Here is a 17,640-nt window from a genome sequence, read left to right as displayed (position 1 = left end):
TTTTGTGCGTCTCGAGGGAAAAAGGAAACGTCTTCCATGATTATATGACGTCATCAACGTGGGGTAAACAGAGGTCCCACTAAGTAGAAGTGGAAATAGTAAGGGGTAAATCGACGTTTCAGAGATGCCATCATCTCACCAACTTCGACAGTCAAAAATGGCATCTCTGGGGGGCATTTTGTTACCACGAAAAATCTCTAAGGCATGCTGAAAGCATAGTTAATGACAGAGTCCTGTGAATTTGGGGGTTATACCCCATCAAAGGATAAAGAGGTGTTGGAGGCAAGCAAGAGTAGGAAAAACACAAGTCAAAGGATGAAGCAGACTAGAGAAGCTGGCCTGGTCGACAGACCATTTTGTCGACCAACGTGAAGTTTGGGACTTAAAGAATTATAGCCAAAGGTGCAGAAGACAGCATCGCCCTAACGTCTGAACGGGAGAAATTTGAAATTTAAAATAACCAGCAGTTATAAAAAGAATAAGAGCACCAGAATGTGGAGCAGTTAGCAAGACATGGGTGCAACGGTTGTGCAGATCGTGTGACATAACATCTGCTAGTTTCTAGGAGTTTTAGCTTATGAGCAGTTCCTCTAGTTTAATATAAATAGAATGTCCCACAAGGGGCTCAGGGTGTTCACTTTGTACTGAAAATCACTTGTAAGAAAACTTCCCATTTCCAGCGCGAGGAAGCAAGAGTTTTTTTAGAGTGCTATGTACGTGAATCACCACATTTATTTCAATGCAACTTCCTTATTTTTCAATTGTTCCCGTTGAATATTTTATCTTAATTTCATTTACTTTTGAGTTATCATTTTACGTTGTCGTTTACGCTGTCGACACTAATTCTATTACGATAATAGAGTTTACCAAAAGTGTGTTCGTCATATACCTCTTTTGAATGTTATAGCGTTGTCGGTCACGAGTCACCTATAGGCTGTAACATTGTCTAAACCGTTCGTGTGGAAAAATCCTACGCTTGTTCGACACTTTGTTAGGAACCGTTCCTCACAAAGTCATTTTGTCGAGTTGGACAAGCTTCACTTGCACTAGCACATGTCTTGGGATCAACTGGTCGATCCTACAAGTAACCCTTTATTTTAAAGCCTAGGGAGGACCAGCGGTTATTTACCAATTTCCACAGGAAACAAGTACAAGCTTCCCAAATTTAAAGTTGAAGTAGGTAAGTCTAAGATTCCAAAATTGAAAATATAAGTGGGTTTGAAACTTCAAATGCGTTGAAAGAACTAGGAGTGATAGTAAAATTATACTCCTTATCGGGCAGTTGCTAAATCCTCTTGACGAGTGATAGTAAAATGAAGCAAACAATGTCCTACTCCTAGCTAGTGCCAAAACTTTTTCAAATATGTTTTGTTTGACAATTTTTATATCTGTTCATTTTATGCATTCGTTTAGATGTTCATTGCATAAGATTACCGTAAAGTTATATTAAAGTTTAATATAATACTAGTATGTACCTTATTTTATAATTATGGAAAATATGAGAGTTATATGGTGATTTCTTGTATGGCCTAAACCATATCTCTCAATATTTATCAAAGTATGTATATATACTGCCTTTGAGTTGTGAAGTTTCTTCCAAAATCAATTCACTAAAAGAAATCATTTTAAAATTTCTGATATTTCATGTGACATTTATTCTATAAATTAAGGAAATAAATCTCTTGCAACCTATTTTATAGATTGAAAATTTTGTGGACGAATTAGAAAAATCTTCTTCCATTGACACGTGTATTTGTTCTATTAAATGTTCTATCATCTTTCTAGTTCTGTTAAGACCTATAAAAGTAATGAATACATAATTTGTTTTATAAAAGGTCTCATAAGTTTTTGAAAACACAAATTTTACTCTTGGATCCATTATCCTTTATTTTCAAAGCGTGTTCTCTAGTTAGTCAATAAAAAAATTCTTTCACTAATCCTAACATTAAAAACAAAATAATTTCAATAAAAATTCTCAAAGTCAAAATAAAGGCAATGATAAAGGACCATAATCACTCATATTTTGCACCCGTGTAGTTAAACAACATAGTGATTTTGTAAGTAAAAAAAATGTTAGAGAGAGAGGCTCCTCCTTCTCTCTAACTCTTATCATTGTTCCAAATCTTTCCTAATCAAATATTTGCATCATATTTTCTTCAACATCTAGGATGGAATATGGTGAATGGAAGCAGGTTAGGAGGGGTAAAGTGGAGGCTCCAAGGAAGACGAGGTGGGACAATAATGCATGGCAGATCAAGGGGGTCGAAAGCGAATCTTGAAAAAAGGCGTTCCTCCTTCTTTTTCATGTATTTCCCTCGATGTTTTTGGAACGAATGAGATGCATTAAGAGTTCCAACATTTTGGAGACATTGACGAAGTTGTAATCCCTTCGAAAAGAGATATTAGAGGAAGAAGATATGATTTTGTCACAATTTTTCAATGTTAATGATGAAGACCTTTTATAAAAAAAGTTAGAAAACATATTTTTAGGAAACATGTAGATTTTTGTTAACTTGCCAAGGTTTTAAAGACACAAGTTGATGGGAGAAACTAGTGCCGTTAGAGGAGAACCAACCCATAAATCTATCTATTTGACCAAGAATAGTGGAAGAGTTGAGCTTGTTAAACCTAGGGGAGGAAACTTGAATGCTGAAGTTTTGAAAACTAATCCTCACCCTTATCGGGAGTCCATTAAAATGGTGCAATTTAACGTAAAAGAAGCGACTCATTTTAGAAAAGCTTTTGTTTGTCATGTCTTTAAACCGGAGATGACTTATAATATGTAAGAAGTTTTTAACATTTATGGATACTTCTCCATTCTTGTTACTCCACTAGGAGCAAATCCCTGTTTGTTGGAGGAGCATAGGGTGATTTATAAGCTCTGTTGCAAGAGGGAATGAAGTGGCTTAATTAGTGGTTCAAGTATGTTTTCCCTTGACACCTTTTTATGGTCAATGATGATAAAGTTATGTGGATTCGTAGTTGAAAGCCGTACGAAATGTACCCGAACGCGTCGCACGATCGAACACATAACAGAGTCGTCACCAAACTTTATTTATCCCAAAAGAGGGAAGGAAAAATATCGATAAAACCCAAGGGAAACAGAGAAACAGGTAAGAAAGTCGGTTATGCAAGGGAAAGATATTAGCATCCCTCACATCCATGATACTCCATGGGAACCATTTTGAATGCTTTTGTTTGAATAAGTGTTGTTATCTTCATGTATCTGCAAAATATAAAAATGAGTTAGAAAAAGAGTGTTCGAGGAGGATTTGGGATCTCATGCTCACATATTTTCATAGTGCAATGAGAAAGTCATAGCCTCGTAGTTTGTAGAACCAGAGAGAGAAAAGGGGAAAAGAAAAGAAAAGTGTTTGTCAAGGAGAAACGAAGAGCTCTTAACAAAAAGAGTCCCAAACAACGAGAGTCATAAACACATATCATCTTCAGTACGAAGATATTATGTGTTTAGGACTCTCGTTTCTTCTTCAAAGATTCAAATATTTTTCTTTTACTTATTATTCAGAGATCTGGTACGCCAAACATCACTACTCATATTGTTGTTGTTATTATGTTGTTGAGATCTGAAATCCTAGAGGTTTTCTCTTGTTGTTTTTGTTGTTTAAACTTATTTATGTCATAGGTTTATTGATGTTATTATTGATGTTGTTAATCTTGTCGTTGAGACCCTAAACCCTAGAGACTTAATCGTGTTGTTCTTGTTGCTAATTAAACAGATTTATATTATATATTTATTGATGTTGTTGTTCTTGTTGTTGCGACCCTAAATTCTAGAGGTTGTATTTTTGTGTTGTTGTTTAATGTAAGTTCTTGTTTTTAAGTTGATTTTATTAAATATATACGTTGTAGTTTAGTTGTTATTATTGTGTTTGATTTTGAGATTGATATTGATATTAAGATATTATTTTTTATGATTCTTTGTGCAAGTCTCCTCTTTTTATGTCGAGTTGAGTTTATTATATCGAATGTCGATTGGTTATTTCACTAACCCCTATTTTAATATATAACCTATTAAATTGATTTCAAAAATAATCATATGAAAAATTATGTTGTATTAGAAACATATGTTACACTGATTAATGTGTTTATAGCATTCTGCAACTCATCATCTATCTCATGCTTTTTTATGGTTAAAATCTCTCCAATACTTCTAGTTTTTGTTCAACTTTCTTCCATATATGTTTATTTTTCAAAGCATCAAATTTTATGCTTTCAAGAATGAATTAGTAGAAAAGTAAGTTTTGAATAAAGAACTTGAAACTTTGAAGAGATTTTAACCATGAAAGAACATGAAATGAGTGATGAGTTACAGGATGCATCAAAATCATTAATCAATGTAAGTTGTTCTTCAAATATAACACAATTGTTCATATAATTATTTTCCTAACTAATTTTGAGAAGTTATATGTTTAGTATATGGTTTAGTAAAATAAGCAATCCATATTAGATTTAATAAACTCAAAATTGTTTTATCCGTTGATTTTTAGAGAAAACCGAGGTGAAAAAGTGGTATAGCCATCGGTGAAATGTCAAAATCGAGGGTACATATGTTTTCGCCATTTCATAATTCCAAAAAGATCTCCATGGGGATCAAACACATGACCTTTACACATGATCCACCATTTTTTTAAACCGATAGGTAAAGTGTCCACTTTTCATGGCGTCCTTCGTTACCTCGCCTATGAAACCGATGTAATACCTTTTGTTCAACCGAGGTAAAAGGAATTTCTTGTTGTAGTAACATCTGTTGATGTTGTACACCGTATTTGAAGTGGCTTCTCTCCCAAAGTGCTTAGGCATCTGCTTTTCTTAAGCATACTCCTATCCATATTCAAGATGCTTCTATTTTTCCTTTCAGCGATACCATTGTGCTAGGGTGTGTGGGTGTTATTACTTCATGCTCAATCCCTTCCATGTCACAAAACTGAGCAAACTGAGTTAGGGAGTACTCGTCACCACCATCAATTCTCAATCTCTTGATGGTGTGTCAAGCTTGTTTCTCAACCATCAACTTGAATTTTCTGAAACTATAGAAGACTTCAGTTTTCTTTTCCAACAAGTAAATCCACACATGTCTAGTGAATTCATTTATGAAGGTCATAAAATAACAGTTACCTCCTAGTAATTTTACCTCAAAAGGCCAACATACATCTGAGTGCATAATTTCAAGTTTCAGTTGTGACTTCATTGGCAAGTCATGTTTGAAAGACTTTCTTGTCTACTTGGATCTACAACATTCCTCACACAACTGCTTTGACACTTCAATCTTTGAAAGTCCATACATCATCTTCTTCATATTCATCGGGCTAAGACTCCTGAAAACGATACGGCCAAATATTTGATGCCAAACCTAATTTTCATCTTCAGTTGTGGTTGATGAAAGATATTAATGATCAAGCATATTGATCATGACCTTGAATGTCTTATTGGTTGACAAAGGTACCTTCAGAATTGGCCTAGACATTTCATCAAACACCTTGAGTTCTTTTCTTTCCAGCTTCATTGTGTAATTCTTGTCACATAATTGACCTAAGCTGATCAAATTACTTGCCATTAATGGAAAATACATGACATCTTTGATGATAGCTTCATGTTCATCCTTCTTTTTCACCCTGATGTTGCCTATTCCAACTTTGTATGCAAAATGAATTGATTTTCTAACTTAGTCATCCAACTTGACAAATCAGTTCTTGTTGCCTATCATATGATTGCTGCAAGGTGTCAAGGTAGCACACATTTTCTTTCTCTGAGGCCAAAAGTGTTGCGGTCATAAAGATAACATCTTCATATTCACTGTTACCACCATGAGCAAATTGAGTCACACCCTTGTCCTCATAATTGTTCTTGTTGTAGTAGTAGTCTCTAGCATAATGATCAAACTTCTAATATCAATATCAAACCTCCTTCATTCAACCTTCCTCTTGGTCCTCTGGTTCTGATTAGCGCCATTCTTGCTAGTTTCACCTTGGCCTTTTACAACCTTACAAGCATCACCATTATCATTCAACTTATTCTTCCATTTTGCTTTCACTTTATTATTGCTTGAGGAATTTTCTTTCATCTTCTTGAAGAAATTTTCTTGCAATGCCTGTTTAGATACCTTTTATGAATCTCTTTGCTTCAGCCTCATCTCATACACCTCAAAAGATGTTTTTAATTCTTCAAGCTCCATCTCTGGCAACTCTTTAGATTCTTCATTTTCCACCACAATGAGATCAAACTTGACTGGAAGAGCCATCAACACCTTTTTCACCTTATGTAACTGAAAAATCTTTTCTCCATACGACTTCATCTAATTTTTCAAAGCCACCATCTTTGAAAAGAACTCGGGAATGGTTTCACCATCTTTCATCTGTAAGTTTTCATATTGCTTCCTCAAAGATTGCATCTTCACTTTCTTTAACTTTTCATCTCCACCATATAGCTTCTTGAGAGTATCTCAAGCCTCATTGTTCGTTTCTTTCTCAACAATCTTCTCAAAGATGTTTGAATTCACATACCGGTGAATCAAGAACAAGCACTTCCCATCCTTTTTTATCAATTTGCGATGAACAACTTTTTGTGCCTCAGTAGCATCTACCTATAATACCAAGAAACCACCATTCACGATTTCAAGCACATCTTAAAACCTGAATATGACTTTCATCTGTGCACACCATATATCCTAGTTTTCTCCCTTGAAAACGGATAGATTGGTTCGAAAATGATTGGAGGTTGTGTTTTCATTCACTGTGATTGGAGGTTGAGGCTGGACTGGTGCTCCCGATACCAATTTGTTGGGTAACATGTATCACAAGTTACTTGACAAATGATGATAAAGTGAGAAAAAATTAGAGAGTGATTAAGGGGAAAAAGTTTATTGAATGTTTTGTACTTTCAACTACAATGAGGGGTGATATTTATAGACGCACTAACCACCCAAATTAAATTTAAAATAAACTATCTAAAACAATTTGATATACCTAAAATTTATATACATGTTCGAGCATATGATATACCACCGCCGGGACATATTATTGAAACAGTTTGTCTAACTAAAATTGATATACCCATTTTGACACATGATATATTCCCAAATATATTTTTAAAACATGAATTAACCACAATAAAATCAAATGAAAAATTTAATAGGTTAAAATTATAAAATAGTATACTTAATTAAAAAAAGCATGTTTACATAAATATACACATTCAACTTTTAAATTAGTATCTAAAAATTTTGTTTCAAGTTTGTGGTAAAAGAATATCATTAGACAAGAGAATTTGCGGGTGGTGTTTCTCTATACTCGAACACAAGTATCTGAGTCAGTCAACTATGAAGCATTGTGATAAGGTTAATGTGTAATTGAATTAGGCATGAGTTACGACCCGAAACACCAAGTCAATGTTATCATTACACTCTCAATTTCCTTACACAAACATTTTATTTAAACCTAAAGTCAGAGTAAATACATTTGACCACGTAAACAAAACCAAACAATATATTCTTTATTCAACCCACAAGAAAAACAGTTTGAATTGGAAAAAATGGGCATTTTTGCTTCCTTCGTGGTTGTTTCTAGCTTTCCAATTTCCATGGCAAACCTTACTCTACCAAATAATCAATACATCACTCTCGAATGAGGACTTCAACTTCAACACCATTCACCAATGACGACTCCTTCTTCTTCTACTTCTAACAAACCTTCTTCTCCGAATCGAGGTAAGGGACAGTCGATTCAGCAACGGAGGTTTACTAGACAGAAAAGGCTGTTTTACCCTACCGATCATCAAGACGGTGAAGCGTTTCTTTCCACGGAAAGTGTTTCGTTTTCTTTACCGGCTTCGCCTCTGAGGTCTAGCTCCGATCATTGGTCTTCTTCGGCTGTTCCGTTACCGCTTCCGTTGCCGGAGTCGCCGTTGACTCGACGACCAGATCATCATGCTGCGGTACCTTGTGCCAGGTTATTAAATAGTACTATTAAAATCGTTTCCCGTTAATATTTTTGTTGAGTTTAATTTAATTTATTTATTCCAAAAATAGAACTGTGGTTAATACTAATTATTGAAATAATTAATTATTTATATGCTTATTGAAATAATTAGTTGCGTGTGAATAAGATTAGTTCTTACTTCAGCATAATAATAGTGCAGAAACTATGAGTTAGTTGTGTTGTATGGGATGTAGTTTTATGGTAGTATTAATTTTGTTTTTCACTCTCAAAATTATCAGAAAGACGATGGATCATGATGCTGTGAGAAGTTCAAGGTCTTCCAGCAATTTAGGTAGACCTGTTTTTGCCACAGTGACTGGAAATGCGAAGAATGATTTAAGAGTGAATATTCCTCCTGTTAGAAGCTTGGTGACAAGTGAGTTCTTATACAACTTTGTTGAACAATCGCGTGAACTATGTATAGGAGTTTTTTAGAAAACCTTTTTTCCTGTTATTTTGTACAGGCAACAGTTCTTGTAAAGATACTAGAAAACACTCTCATGACAATGATTGTGAAGGTGTTACCAATGGGAAGTTGCAATTTGCTGCTAGGAGTGCCCCGACGAGTATATTCTCCAGTCCTGTTACTAGTCCACGCAGATTAAGCAATGTAGATTTATTTGATCCTTCCATCAATTTTCCTCAAGATTTTAATGACATTTTGAGGATGCCTGCTAAAACGTCTCATAGTCCAGACTTGTCTCCTCGTCGTAGCTTGGGGAACCACAGTCCTAAACACCACTACACTATTCAAGGGGGATCTCATTCGCACCAATCTAAATTTTGCACTAGGGTGTGGCCGGAAAATAACCATGCCGATGCACATCCGTTGCCCCTTCCACCGAGAGCTTCACCGCAGCCACAGCAATCACCTTCACAACATCAACCAAGTTCCACGATGCATCACTCAACAGAAAATTTCCATTCAATGAAGGGTCAATGGCAGAAAGGAAAATTAATTGGACGAGGATCATTTGGAAGTGTTTATCATGCAACAAACCTGTATGCAGACACTTTTTATGTTCATTGAGTCTAATCGACTTTAAAATTTCCCCTTTCTGTTGTTACTAATGTGCATTCCTGTTTTTCTAACAGAGAGACCGGAGCCTCATGTGCCTTGAAAGAGGTAGATCTGTTTCCTGATGATCCTAAATCTGCTGACTGTATAAAGCAACTCGACCAGGTTCTTCTTCCAATTTCTGAATACTAATCTGATGTTACTCTGTCCAAAAACAAGAAAACCTTTACTAGAGAAAACAATATTATGTTGATACTAAAAATATATAAACATAGCATTGAAAATTTTGGTTATGTAGCCTACAGTTTTTTGTACACATTTGCCAATTGAGTGCAGTTTTATCTGTTGTTCTGAATTGTTCCCACTTTCAGGAAATCAGGATTCTTGGTCAACTAAACCACCCCAACATTGTACAATATTATGGCAGTGAAGAAGTGAGTTGTTATTGGTCTCCTCGGCAAAGTATGCTTAAACAGAAACAATTATGATTGTAAATAAGATTGAATTTGTGAATCATCTTTGTTTTCAGGTTGGTGATCGATTGTGCATATATATGGAATTTGTCCATCCTGGATCACTTCAGAAGTTTATGCAAGAACATTCTGGGGCTCTGACAGAATCTGTGGTTCGAAATTTTACGAGGCATATTCTCTCTGGATTGGAGTACCTACACAGTAACAACACTATCCACAGGTAACAACTATGTCTGCTGAATTGAGCTAATATACCTCTTTTTTTCTTTGAATGATGAGGTTTTATATCTCACATAAACTATTATTGGAAAAAAATATGTAAAAGCTGTAATGTTTTATTCGTCAGCTTTAGGCTGGTTTATATAATGAAGATACAATTATTACAATTGATTTTCTTCTTAACGTAGAATAAAGAAAAATAAAGATAGTATTAAAGACAATAATAAAACCGGAAATAATATATTTTCCAACACCCCCCTCAAATTGGTGCATAGATATTTTTCATGCCTAACTTGTTTATCAAATACTCAAAAGTAGGCTTTGCCAAACTTTTGGTCAGGATATCCACAGTTTATTGACTTGAAGTCACGAAGGGTAGACATATGATTCCCGCATCTAACTTCTCCTTTATGAAGTGTCGATCAATCTCGATATGCTTAGTTCTGTCATGTTGAACTGGATTATGAGCTATGCTAATAGCAGCTTTACTGTCAGAGTACAATTTCAATGGAAGCTCAATTTTCATCTTAAGTTCTTCTAGGATTCTAAGGATCCATAATCCTTCACAAATACCTTGAGACATAGCTCTAAACTCGACCTCTGCACTACTCCTTGCTACAACTCCTTATTTCTTGCTCCTCCATGTCACAAGATTACCCCAAACATAGGTACAATATCCAGAGGTTGATCTTCTATCTGTGACTGAACCTGCCCAATCGGCATCGGTGAAGATAGACACATTTTTTCACTAGTCTTCTTAAAAAATAATCCTTTTCCAGGATTTCCCTTCAAATATCTCAGTATCCTATAGACTGCTTCAAGATGTTCCTCGAAAGGAGAATGCATAAACTGGCTCACTACACTAACTGAGAAAGCAATATCAGGCCGGGTGTGTGACAAATAAATCAGTTTCCCAATCAATCTCTGATATCTCCCAGTATCAACAGAAACATTACCTTCTCCCCAAAGTTTAGCATTAGGATCCATAGGGGTATCTGCAGGACGACATCCACTCATTCTTGTTTCTTTCAACAAGTCTATAATGTATTTCTGTTGTGAAACCACAATACCATTTTTTGACCGAGCAACCTCCATACCTAGAAAATATCTCATGAATCCCAAGTCCTTTATTTCAAAGTCTACTGCCAATTTCTCTTTTACTCTTACCATTTCCACTGTATCGTCTTCAGTAAGGACAATATCATCAACATAAACAATCAGGACAACATTTTTCCCATCGTGGAAAAATTTTGTGAACAAGGTGTGGTCAGCCTGTCCTTGGATGTATCCTTGTTTCTTCATGGACTGAGTGAATTTTTCAAACCAAGCTCTAGGAGACTGTTTTAAACCATACAAAGACTTATTTAGTTTGCACACATTTGATCCAAACTTGTTTTCAAAGCCAGGAGGAATGTCCATATATACTTCTTCTAGATCACCATTAAGAAAGGCATTCTTAACATCTAACTGATGCAAAGGCCAATCCATGTTAGCAGCAAGAGACAAGAATTCTGACAGTGTTCATTTTTGCAACAGGAGCAAATGTCTCTGAGTAATCTATACCATAGGTCTGAGTAAAGCCTTTAGCCACCAAGCGAGCCTTGTACCTTTCAATTGATCCATCTGAATTATACTTCACAGTAAACACCCATTTGCATCCAACTGTCTTCTTGCCATCTGGTAGTGACGTAACACTCCAAGTTTTGTTCTTCTCAAGAGCTTTCATTTCCTCAAGTACAGCTTCCCTCCACTTTGGAATTTCTAGAGCAACCTGTACACTTTTTGGAATTTCTACACTAGACAATTTTGAAGTGAAGGCAGACATAGATGAAGACAAATTTGAATATGATATAAAATTGGACATGAGATGTTTAGTGCAAGATCTGATAAGTTTTCTAATGGCAACATGATCATCTATATCAGGATACAAAATACGACTCTCAGAAACAGAGATAGACTTACCTTTTCTTTTGTTAGGAAATTGATCATTCCCCAGTTCAGATTCCTGGCAGTGTTGAGATATGGACTTGTCCTTTCCTTTATGGTGCTTTTTCACAAAAACCTTTCCTTTCCAAGTTCCGTTTCCTAATTCAAATTTGTTTTGTTGAAGTGACTCATTATTTTGTGGCATTTCAATTAGATCATCACTATCATTGTTTTGAGGATTCTCATTGTTTTCTACAAGAGAAAATGTAGGCTCAGATTCACAAGGTTCGCTACTCATGACAGGAGTAGGATCAGATAAAGAATCATGGCCATTTTCTGTTGGTGTAAGTGTAAAAATCTTAGAATTTTGTGATATTGGCAAAGATAAGTTATTTAAAAAACTCATGTCCTCAATTTTAAACGAGTCTTCGTTTATCTCCCCCCCTTGAAGATGAGTGTCATCAAAAAAAGGTTTATTTTCAAAGAAACGTAACATCCATAGTGACAAACATTTTCTTATTTTTTGGATCAAAACATTTATATCCTTTTTGGATTGGGGAGTATCCAACAAAGACACATTTTATAGCACGCGGATTAAGTTTTCCAACATTTTTATGTTCATGAACGAAGGTTGTGCAACCAAAGATTTTTAAAGTCAAATCAGTTAAAACACGAGTAATAGGAAAACATTCTTTGAAGACATTAATAGGAGTTTGAAAATTGAGAACTTTGGAGGGCATTCTGTTAATTAAATACGCAGCTGTTAAAACAGCTTCACCCCATAAATAATTTGGTACTTTATTTGAAAAAAGTAGAGCTCTAGCAACCTCTAGTAAATGTCTATTTTTCCTTTCGGCCACTCCATTTTGTTGAGGAGTATTAGGACATGAACTTTGATGTACAATCCCATTTTTTAGAAAAAAATCACCCAGGATAGTGTTAAAATATTCTTTGCCATTATCACTTCTAAAGACTTGGATATTTGTTTGAAATTGGTTCTGCACCATTAAATCAAAATTCTTTACAACCTGACAAACATCTGATTTCCCCTTTAACAAGTACACCCAACATACTCTTGTATGGTCATCTATAAATGTGATAAACCATTTTTTGAGAGAGAGTGTATTTGTACGGTTAGGGCCCCAAACATCACTGTGTATAATAGAAAAAGGTTTTGATGGTTTATAAGGCTGTATTGAAAACTGGGAACGATGATGCTTTGCAAATTCACATGCTTCACATTTAAACGAAGAAAAGTTCTTATTGTGAAATATCTTAGGAAACAAGTGTTTTAAGTAACGAAAACTAGGATGACCTAATCTTAAATGCCATACCATAATGTTGTCATCTTTATTATTCAAAATAGAAAAAGACTCAAAGCAGGAACTTATTGTTTTTGAAGGTAGTTGTGATGCAGATCCACTGTCAAGGTAGTAGAGTCCTCCACTCTCCTTAGCACTGCCAATCATCTTCCCTGAGTTCAAATCCTGAAAGACACAGTGAGATCGGAAAAAATTAGTTTGACAATTTATATCTTGTGCTAATTTACTGACGAATATTAAATTACAAGATAAATTTGGAACATGAAGGACATTTTTAAGAGTTAATATTGGAGACAAGACAACTGACCCTTTACCTGCAATGGCTGAGAAAGAGCCATCTGCGATTTTTATTTTTTGATTACCTGCACATGGACTATATGAAGAGAACATAGTAGATTCACCTGTCATGTGATCGGATGCTCCTGAATCTACTATCCAAGTATGACTGGGACTGACACTAAGAAATGCAGAATTACCTTTTGTTGCTATAGAGCAAGAAGAGGTTGGAGACTCGAGGAGTTTGTACAGTCTGTCTAGTTGTTCCGTAGTGAGTGGAAACTGAGACGGAGGAGGTTGCTGCCCTTGATCAGAATTACTAGACGTGTATGCCATTCGCGCTTGCAGTGATCACACCAAGGAACTTTGTCTGACCTTCTTCCCTCGTCAAAGTTTCTAGTAGGCAGAATTGAGCCTTCAGGTTCAGATTGTTGTTGGTCGCCATGGTTGGATCTAGTGTAGGCCTGTGATTAGGAAGGCCACCTGTTGTTGTTATTCGCCATAGGAGGCTAAGCGGGTATGTGAATCGGGTCGAACAAAAATATGTTGAGGAAAATTTTATAGTAACCTCTAACCCAACAAAAATATGTTGAGGAAAGCTTTATGGTAATCCCTAACCCAACAAAAATAGGTTGAGGAAAGCTTTTCGGTATGTCTTACAACCACATAAACCACCAAAGTTTTTCAAACTAGGTAGGTCAGTTCAGTTGCATAGATCAAATGACACCATAATATCCTATAATGAATAATGCCTAGTAAGTAATAACTAACTATTTAAAATCAAACTGCTCTTAATATTCCGTCCTATAGTTTTCTCTACCCATCTTTATCTCTAATTATCAGACTGTGTCACTTGATCTACCCTCAATGTTTTTGCATCTGCGGACCACCTCCATACATTGTCAAACCACCTAAAGTGAGATTCCACTTTCTTTTTTAAATAATAGCTGCTACCTTAACTTTCTTTCTATTGATTGTATTCTTAATCTTTTATTTTAACTTGTCTTTTTCTCTCTTATCCATCGTAACATTCTCATCTTTACAAAAATGAGCTTACTTTCTCTTTTATTGTTTACCCTAAACCCTTGAATCATAACTCTTAATTAAATGAAAAGATCTTATTATATATTTGTTCCTCATCTTGGTAAAACAACATTTGTTTAGTTTGATTTTTCAGTAATAAAGTCTGACTGCCATTTCTGTATATGTTTTTTTAGGGACATCAAAGGTGCAAACTTGCTAGTTGATGCATCAGGCATTGTCAAGCTTGCAGATTTTGGGGTGTCAAAAATTGTGAGTTTCAATTTCTGTTTTTCTATTTACATTTAAATTATGTATGGACAAATATAAATTTTCTTCTAGTCTTTCAACTTATAAATGTTAATTTTTCGCCATAGCGGTAATAATTAGATTCATTGTATTTAGAGTCTTTTTGTTTTGTTTTCTTGACTTTTCTGGTGATCTTATTATTTGAACATTGTGCTCCTTTTAGCTGACGGAGAAATCATATGAACTTTCCCTGAAAGGAAGTCCCTACTGGATGGCTCCAGAGGTATTTTGTTACTTCTATTGCCTAAAGAGTTTTAGATGGTAATGAGTAATGGCATGTGCCATATTAACATTAACTTGTTGATTGAAGCTCATGATGGCTACCATGAAGAAAGAAAGCAATCCCAACGTCGCCATGGCTGTTGATATATGGAGCTTAGGATGCACCATCATCGAAATGCTGACAAGTAAACCTCCTTGGAGCGAGTTTCCAGGGGTGAGCATCTTTTCTATGCTTGTTAATTCATCGTAGTCCAGGATTGCACATATTAGCAGAGATGAGGATGTTGCGTTGGATGTATAGTAAGACTAGACGGAACAAGATTAGACTTGACAATATTAGAGAGTGTTTATTGGGGTTGACACCTATAATAGAAAAGACCGGTAGATTTTGTTGTAAGAAGAGTAGACCAAAACAGAGAGAGGACCTGTAGACCTGTACATTTGAATTCCTTGCATTTCTTAATTAAATTTTTGTTACTTGATATTTTAACGGCCTGTTTGTGTTCTGTCTATTAGCACCAAGCCATGTTCAAGGTACTGCACAGATCCCCGGACATACCCGAGACTTTATCTCCAGAAGGCCAGGATTTCCTTGAGCAGTGTTTCCGAAGGAATCCTGCAGAACGTCCATCCGCAGCGATGCTTCTAACACATGCCTTTGTACAAAATTTGCATGATCACGATGTTATAGTTCATTCACTAGGCTGTTCTAAAGAACACACGACAGTTCATTCACAAGGATTTCAAAAAGAAGACGACTCTGGACCCAAAGTAAGTACTAAAGCCATTGATCATGGACTAATGATAATCATTTTGAATAAACTATTGATTAGTCGATGAGACGTTGTCTAATAGTTTCTTTTTGAAGGATGAATCCCGTAAACATAGTCCAGGACACAGTTCAAAAAATAGCCGAGGTGTAGTGCCAGCCTCCTTTCGTGCACGGTTTTTATGCAAAATTCAAAATTTAATTGGGTAAGATTTTGGTCACTTTGCTGTTAGTATTTTCACCTATGATATCTGAGTACTGGGTTGACATCATTCTCTTTGTTTTTCTGTTTATGACAGTGACACTTCCAAAAAAGCTGATACCGAGGTACCTAATCACATTAGATCTTCTCCTGTATCGCCTTGTTCGCAGACAGAAAGTAACAGTCCTCAATCTCCCTTTAAATCTAATACCCGCAATTGCATGACTGTTACCAAATCCTCCAACATACCCTACACCGTTATGAGATTCGTGAAGCACCTGTGAAGCATGTCATCGGCTGAGATTTCACTTACAGTGAGACAGGGACTGGTGCATGAATTTCTTCTGAGATTTCATCAGCAGTCTTAACCATTGCAGGATTGTAGAAGCTAGAAAATCGCGAAAATAAATGGAAGAGTTGGATGACATTCATTTGCAGTTGTTATGTATGTACATGAGAAGGCTAGGTTAGACTGATTAGTTGAACCTACTCAACAAGAGAAATTCACATGAAAAATTTAATTTATTATTATATTTTTTTAGACACAACCATGGATGGAAAAACAGCAGCTACTAATTTGCACAAGTAATCTATTAGTCACACTGCATGGGCTATGTAGAATCGTCGATGATAAATATATTTTTAAAAATCTTTAAAAAATATAACACGATATCACTTTCAGTTTTGAGGCCATAGTATCAATTGAGGCAATTTTCCACATGAGTAAGGGATATGGAAATGTCAGCTTCAAATGAGACTTGCTATAATCAACTTGTTGTTTTCATACTATTTATCCACTTAAAAAAGTTTGAAATCTCGCAAATATGTCATTTTTTAAAATTTGAACTATTAAATAAATAATTAAATATAATATAATGATATGTCATTAGTTAATTGGTTGAAGGTAGACTTGTCAATTTTTTGTGATCGATAAGGAAATTGTCCTCTTTAATTAGCTGGTATCACACACACAGAGAGACCTACGTGAATCACGTAACACCAAGATGTGACCTAAACTTCCCAATCAATGAATTAGAGAGGAATAGTTGGAAAATTCTACTTGGAGAAGAAAAAGAGATTGCGAGGGATGTGTGGGACTTGGGGAAAGAATATGGCCTAGTACACAAAGGAGAAGAAGGGAGATTTTGCAAGAAGGTGGAAGGAGGTTCTTGAATAGGGTAGGAGGATAGTAGAGAGATAGAATCATATCATAATGAAGTTGATATCTTATGTCGTGTGGTTAAGAAAAAGGAAATTAGAAACCTAATACAGAGTCAGAAGTCAGATATTATATGCATTCAAGAAACAAAAATGGAGGTTATAGAGAGATCATCATCTGAATTGATGTGGGGTTCTGGTGATAAAGAATTTGAATTTAAACTGCCAATTGGGAGATCAGGAGGACTTCTATCAATGTGTTCAAGCTGAAGAGAAAACATATTAAAGAGCATGTCCTTTGGTTGGAAGGTGAATGAAGGAGAAGACAAGAAAATTGTGAATATAGTGAGTGTGTATGCACCATGTGATGCAAGAATGATACAAACATTATGGGAGGAATTACTAACGATGGTGGATGAAAATAAAGATGAGAATTTTTTTTTGATGTACGGGATAAATCAGAAAGGAGGGGAGCTAGTGAAAAGTTAATAAGAGAATAAATGGATGCCTTCAATGATTTCATCTAAGAGACGGAATGGGTGGATTTACCGCTACATGACAAAAGATTTACGTGGCAAGAATGAGAGGTTTGGAAATGAGTCGACTAGACATATATTTCTTATATTAGAGGCATAGATCACGACTTGGCCAGCAAGCAGGCAGTGGTGTCTAGACAAGAATCTATCTGATCATCGTCCGATAGTGTTACGTGAATCAAATCATAATTGGGCA

At 35.5% G+C, this 17,640-nt stretch overlaps 1 protein-coding gene across 1 annotated transcript; it reads left to right on the top strand.

Moving 5' to 3' along the window:
* Positions 1-7,376: 7,376 nt before the first annotated feature.
* LOC127088190 (mitogen-activated protein kinase kinase kinase 5) lies at positions 7,377-16,298 on the top strand. Its single transcript, XM_051029108.1, has 12 exons — positions 7,377-7,964; positions 8,234-8,370; positions 8,459-8,996; positions 9,090-9,177; positions 9,384-9,446; positions 9,542-9,705; positions 14,446-14,521; positions 14,721-14,780; positions 14,868-14,993; positions 15,296-15,550; positions 15,648-15,754; positions 15,848-16,298. The coding sequence occupies exons 1-12, from the start codon at positions 7,672-7,674 to the stop codon at positions 16,032-16,034; spliced, it is 2,094 nt and encodes a 697-aa protein (XP_050885065.1). The 5' UTR covers positions 7,377-7,671; the 3' UTR covers positions 16,035-16,298.
* Positions 16,299-17,640: the final 1,342 nt, after the last annotated feature.

This window comes from Lathyrus oleraceus, chromosome 5 (assembly GCF_024323335.1).
Source record: "Lathyrus oleraceus cultivar Zhongwan6 chromosome 5, CAAS_Psat_ZW6_1.0, whole genome shotgun sequence".
Classification (NCBI taxonomy): Eukaryota; Viridiplantae; Streptophyta; class Magnoliopsida; order Fabales; family Fabaceae; genus Lathyrus; species Lathyrus oleraceus.
Note: the sequence above shows the minus strand (reverse complement) of the source record. Positions and strands in the feature narration are given on the sequence as shown.